Source organism: Coffea arabica, chromosome 4e, assembly GCF_036785885.1.
Source record: "Coffea arabica cultivar ET-39 chromosome 4e, Coffea Arabica ET-39 HiFi, whole genome shotgun sequence".
Taxonomy (NCBI): Eukaryota; Viridiplantae; Streptophyta; class Magnoliopsida; order Gentianales; family Rubiaceae; genus Coffea; species Coffea arabica.
This window is the reverse complement of record NC_092317.1, coordinates 6,680,152-6,686,459: the sequence shown is the minus strand read 5'-3', so window position 1 is coordinate 6,686,459 and position 6,308 is coordinate 6,680,152. Positions and strand designations below refer to the sequence as shown.

Genomic DNA, 6,308 nt, shown 5'->3' with positions numbered 1-6,308 from the left:
TGTTTGATGTCGCATTCAAATTGGATTGGCTGATTAATCGATTTTTTTAAAAGAATTTTAAATGCCCCTAGTGTGGACTATATAAAATGACAAATCTTTTGGTGCTTTTTTTGAGGTGGAAATGCCTCTACTGTAGAATACAGAATGTCACATGTTTCTTTTTCTTTCTAGCATATCATGCAGTTGGATATAATCCATCTAGCAAATCACAAATTATTTAATCCTCTTGAAATAAGCATTTTAACAGTACACATTTTTGAATGCTCTTGATATTCAAAACATGATCCTTTCTTAGCAGTTCAAACATCTGAATACAAGTTCCGGATTGATTGCAGAATTGGTTGTAAATTGATTTACCATCCTTGATTGGCTTTTATGTTTCGACTAAACGCCAAAGCTTAAATAGTTGAAGAGGTTTTGATTTAGTAGTTTACGCTGAGACTCTAAAAATTAGAGATTTTGGATTTAAATACTCCTGTTCTCTCGACAATTCTTAATTCCTACCTCCCTCTCTCTCTCTCTCTCTCTCTCTTGTGTTGCAAAAAAAAAAAAAAAAAAATTGAAGCACCCCAATGAATAAAACAAGAGGATGCTAATGGCTCTAAAAGTTAAGTTATAAACCATAAACAAATAGGCAGATCTTGGCCAGTGTCGACCAATCCTTGAAAAGTTTCGTCTATGATGACAGATTAGAAAATTACAAGAATTGCCTAAAATGCAAAGGCGAAACTCCAACCAGTTGCTTCTGGCCGTCTGCTTACAGAACAAACTATGGCCCATTATACGTGTTGCGGTAAATTCCAATTTGCAAACGGACGATAATGACAGATAGCTTTGTCTGTGAAAACAAAGTTGACAAAGGCTTGCGGGATTTACCCAGCGCATGTTCTCGAATAGTGATTGCGGATTCCTTATCAACCAAAAAAAAAATAAAAATTGACAAAGACTAGTAGAACTTGATAACAACACATATAATCTCAAACTCTCAAAAAAAAAAAAGCTTCTCTGAATGGCCCTGATTCTTCTACTCGAATCCATTAACAGTCAGTCCTCCGTCAACAGCAATTACCTGTCCAGTAACATAGGAAGCAGCTGGAAGACAAAGGAAAGCTACCACTGCTGAAACTTCTTCTGGCTCTCCAGGGCGCCTCATTGGAGTTCTTGCTTCAATTCTCCTTGAGAATTCCACATCGTTTAGGGCAAATTCCACTAGGGATGTTCTGACCATCCAAGGAGCAACACAATTGACGCGGATGTTATCCTTAGCCCATTCACAAGCCAAATTTCTCGTCAGTTGATTCATTGCACCTTTAGTTGCACCATAAATAGATGAATACTGCACATTCACTAGACCTGCAACAGAGGAAATGAACACAATATTTCCCACCCCAGATGCTTTCAAGAGAGGATGAGCAAGTTGGGAGAAATGGTAACCGGATTCAAGATTCGTGGACATAATCAGATTATACTCTTCAGCAGTAAAATCAGCTGCAGGCTTTCCTATGCAAGTCCCAACATTGTTTACCAGGATGTTGAGCTTCCCATTGAAGGTGGAGGAAACCTTCTCCATGAGCTGGCTTCTTTGATCTCTTGAAGATGCTTCACAGATTGAACCAGTGACTTTGAATCCCTTTGACGACCACTCCTGCAAGACTTGATTGAGCTCTGCTTCGTTTCTTGAAAAGGTGTGGACTGTTGCACCTAGTTCAGCTAGTTCCTCCACGATTGCGCGGCCTATCCCGCGAGAACCGCCTGTGACCAGAGCCGTCATTCCCAACAGAGACCACCTTGAGCTCTGGTTTGTCCCACTATTTTCCATGGTTGAAAAAAGATCAGATTTGATATTTCTCCTCTTCTAGCGGAGCTCCGGGTACAAACTAGTACGACAAGAAATAGTGGGAAGGATTAGCAATTAATTATCTGATTTTATAATGGGATGGTGCCAATCGCAATTGCACACCACATTGGAGTATTGGACGTGGTATAATCTAAACTTTCGTCATATTTTTTTCTTGATAAGGTCTTCGGCGAGATCATCGACAACTCTGGGTGAAGTACTATTTCCAAAGGATCCACTTTGGAGGTAATTCATGGGCTTCTTGCCCAGACGGGCCGAAGTCCTCTCTTCCCCAATTGAAACCTGTGAAAGTGGTGGATTTTATGGGATTCATATGGACCATTGCTTGTGCAACCCAAAAGTCATAATGGGTTTTTTTAACATCTCAATGTCCATGTGGAGCTCATGTCTAGGAAGGAGGGAGGGAGGGACGGAGGGAGGTTGGTCAGACATGTTTAATTTTTGGGGCATGTTGTCAACTTCTTCTGATTGACAATTATTTATTTTATATTTTATAACTCTGTTAAATTTAAAGATTTTTTACATTAGGTATATCTGTGACATGTTTTATATATTTTTTGTCATTAGTGCAGTGTATTTGTCAAGTAAATCGTGTTGGATGATTTTCAACTAGTTTATTAATAATATTGTTTTCTGTTTTATTAAAAAAAAAGAAGAAAACAACTATTTCTGATTCTATAATTGATTTTGTAGAATTGATTTATTAAAACTCAAATTTCGCATATAATACTCATGTGTACTTAGATTATGGCAAAAATATTGTTGTCACTCCACACAAAGTTTTAGGCACTCCACCTGGCTCTTATATTGACTAAGCTGACAGATATGTGCCTAAACTATTATTAAGATTACAACACTACCCTCTGGGTTAACAATTGCTTCTGGTTTTATTTTTCTTTTCTGGACAAAAAGGAAAACAATCTAAAATCAGAATGCAGTAAGTGGTTGAGAACACAATAATGTCATTAACAAGCAACACACCCACACACACACACACACATAAATGCAATTTAATAAGCAACACATACACTAATCTGATAATGCCAGTCGAGTACTATGATAAACACATACATATAACACAAGCAACATGTTTATATTACACGATCAACAAAAGCATTGGCAGTTTGGCAAGAAACTTATTGATGATTAAATCCCTAATACATTAATCCCATTGACATCCATTCACAGTCATTCCTCCATCGACAGGCACAACTTGTCCAGTGATGTATGAAGCAGCAGGGAGACAAAGGAATGCCACGAGGGATGAAACTTCTTCAGGCTCTCCAATTCGCCTCATGGGAGTTCTTGATTCTATTTTCTTCAAGTTGTCATTAGCCCCAATCCAATCTTCCACCAGTGGGGTTCTGATGAACCAAGGTGCAACAGAATTGACCCGAATGTTATCTTTAGCCCATTCACAAGCCAAATTCCTTGTGAGTTGATTCATTGCAGCTTTAGTTGCTGAATAAACAGCTGAATATTGCAGACCTACCAAACCTGCAACGGAGGAGATGAATACGATGTTTCCATTCTCAGATGACTTCAGAAGAGGATAAGCAAGTTGGGAGAGATGGAAGCAAGATTCGAGGTTCATAGACATAATCATATGATATTCCTCAGCTGTAAAATCTTCAGCTGGCTTCCTCACGCCTGTTCCAACATTATTTACTAGGATATTAAGCTTTCCATCAAAGAGGGAAGAGACCTTTTCGATGATCTCAATTCTTTGCTCTCTTGAGGATGCATCGCAGATGGAGCCAGTGATCTTGTACCCCTTTGAGGACCATTCTTGTAAGAGTTGATTTAGCTCTGCTTCTTTTCTTGCGAGAGTGTGGACAGTGGCACCAAGTTGAGCTAGCTCCTCCACAATTGCGCGTCCGATTCCGCGAGTTCCACCGGTGACAAGAGCTGTCTTGCCTAACAGAGACCACCTTGAAGTTGAGGTGTTTTCTCTAGTCAGTGCCATGATTGATGTAGTTTGTTTAGATAACTCAGGCACTTGATAGAATTGAGCTCGGTAAACTGGTAGTGGACTAGATCTTGCCAAGGATTATAAAGGAGTTGGGAGCTGCAAACCTGCGTTACATACCTTTTGGTGGTAACATTAATAATGACAAATCGCAGTAACAAACTACTTAAAAAGGATCAAGAGAGGACGAAATCACTTTTTGGTGTTTTGTAAGTTTTGTAACGGATCAGTTTCACAATTTAATACAGTTAAAGGATTTCAAGAAATAAAGGCTATCAAGAATTTATCCCCAAAATTTCGCAAAAAAAAAAAAAAAAAATCTGGGAGTAATGCATATATGGGTAGGGATGGCAATGGGGCAGGTGCTCGCCCCACGGGGGGCTCTCGGGGCGGGGGGGGGGGGGGGGGGGAGGGAATTTTTTCCCCTCGTTTAGTAATGGGGCGGGGGGCGGGGGAGTATACCCTCGCCCCGCCACCCGCAAAAAAAAAGTTTATATATATAAATAAATATATATATACAATTATATATAATATGTAATTTAATTAGTTATAAACTTATAATAATGATATTATATAATGTATATTAGTGTATGTAATATAATTGATATTATCAATGATACGAATAATTAGACATGTCTACTAATAGAATTTATTAATTAGTTATACTAAATTTACTAATACATTTATACTAAATTTCTAATTACACTTAATAGAATAACACTTTTTTCTCAAAAAAAAGCACAAACACAATAATGAATTAGTGATTGTATTTGTACCAAAAGTGAAAACTTAGACTATTTTAGTTGTATTTATTTCATCATGTTGGATTGTATTCAAATAACTTTTATTTGATTATTTTTATGAGTTTCAATTGTAAAATTACAATGAATAATAACTTGGTGATGTGTTGATATTTTAGTACTTGATTATTTATTAAAATTTAACTATAATAAAATTTTATTAATCTCGCGGGGAAAATTTTATTAACCCCGCGGGGGAAGCGGGGCGGGGGGAGTGGGAGACGGGGAACGGGGCGGGGGTCGGGGGGAATTAATAGGCAACGGGGCGGGGGGCGGGGGACCCCTCCCCCGTCCCAACCCCGCCCCGTTGCCATCCCTATATATGGGTTGGATTCGGATTCGGATTTGGGTTCAGGTCTGGGTCTGATTTTGAGTATGAATTATATAAAATTAAACTCTGTGCAAATCAATGATTCTTTTACCGGATTCGAATTGAGCAATATGAATGCAAATCACAAAAAACATAATTGATCCGAGTTAGGTTTGGACAATATTTGGCCCATTGACATATCTGGTGGCTATAGCGAGGCAAAGTACATTTCACCCAAGAAATTGACATCTAGGGTGGGTTGTGTAGTGTCATTTGTATCAAAGGAATCATTCTAAGAATTTTTTTTTTTTTTTTCATTTTGAAAAAGCAAAGTGTATGGTGTCAAAGTAATGCATCATAATTTCAACTAATAACTTTTGCAATGATATTTATTATTTAATTTAGTAGTAACATTAATTCACATGTAGATGTTATTAAGCACAACAATTAAGAGGAAATAAACATCGGGCACAATTAAGAGGAAATAAACAAATAATCATAACTAGAGAGCATTATGAGAAACACACACATATCCTGCAGCTTCATCGCATCACACGATAACGAATAATTACTTGGGACAAATTATCATCTCAACAAGCTACTAGATAACGAATAATAATCATATGTTCGGTATCTTTAATGTGCCAAAGTGAAGGCTGAAGTTTTCAAGATCCTCTTTCTCTGTGGACTGTGGTAACTAAATTTATTATTTTCCCCAAAACTAAGCTTTGCTTGTAGTACATTGATGGGGTCACCATGAAGGTTTTAGTCTGACTCCCTCGAGTTTTTGGCCAGAGTAATTTTCTTTTCGAAAAATATTACCCATTTAATGCACTTCCATAATTTACTCTCATTATGATTTTTTCTTGATAATGCCTCCTATTTGCCATGATTAAAATAAAAAAAGGTCCTTTTATAAGTGAGAAATTCCATTTAAGGTAATCTAGAACTTTGAAGTTTTTTTATATTACGGAATGTATGCCATCCTACCTCGGTTGTCTAAAATATTATTTAAAATGAAAAATTTTGCCAATATGAACCATGCAATTATCAATCTATGAGAGTTTTTATTTTTTTTCAACAGCCTGAATCAGACTTTTGTTGTTTTATAAACCTAATCCCAGAATTAACCTCAAAAGCCGGCAACTCTTGAGGCAATCCCAGGGACTTATATCCCAACCCAAACCCAACCCCAACCCCGATGTGGGACAAATGTAATCTATGAGAGTTTTTAAGAGTAATTAAATTTTGTACTAGGTGTTGGCCAACAAAAAAAATTATAATTGTAGTAATTGGGAAGAAAATATTCCAGTGAAAAAGGAAAAAGGAAACTAGTGCAAACGGGTGAATGATAAAAATAAAATCAAGTGT

General features: G+C 37.2%; 1 protein-coding gene across 1 annotated transcript; it reads right to left on the bottom strand.

Moving 5' to 3' along the window:
• Positions 1–631: 631 nt before the first annotated feature.
• Positions 632–4,015, bottom strand: LOC113741379 (tropinone reductase homolog At2g29150-like). The gene is made up of 2 exons (XM_027268898.2): positions 3,045–4,015; positions 632–1,795 (listed from the first exon to the last, which is right to left on the bottom strand). The coding sequence occupies exons 1-2, from the start codon at positions 3,822–3,824 to the stop codon at positions 1,025–1,027; spliced, it is 1,551 nt and encodes a 516-aa protein (XP_027124699.1). The 5' UTR covers positions 3,825–4,015; the 3' UTR covers positions 632–1,024.
• Between the last annotated feature and the right edge of the window lie 2,293 nt (positions 4,016–6,308).

Coding starts and splice junctions, on each gene's coding strand:
- LOC113741379 (XM_027268898.2), bottom strand. CDS start 3,824: ATGGCACTGACTAGAGAAAACACCTCAACTTCAAGGTGGTCTCTGTTA. Junction 1,796..3,044: donor CTGTCGATGGAGGAATGACT/GTGAATGGATGT, acceptor GGGACAAACCAG/AGCTCAAGGTGGTCTCTGTT.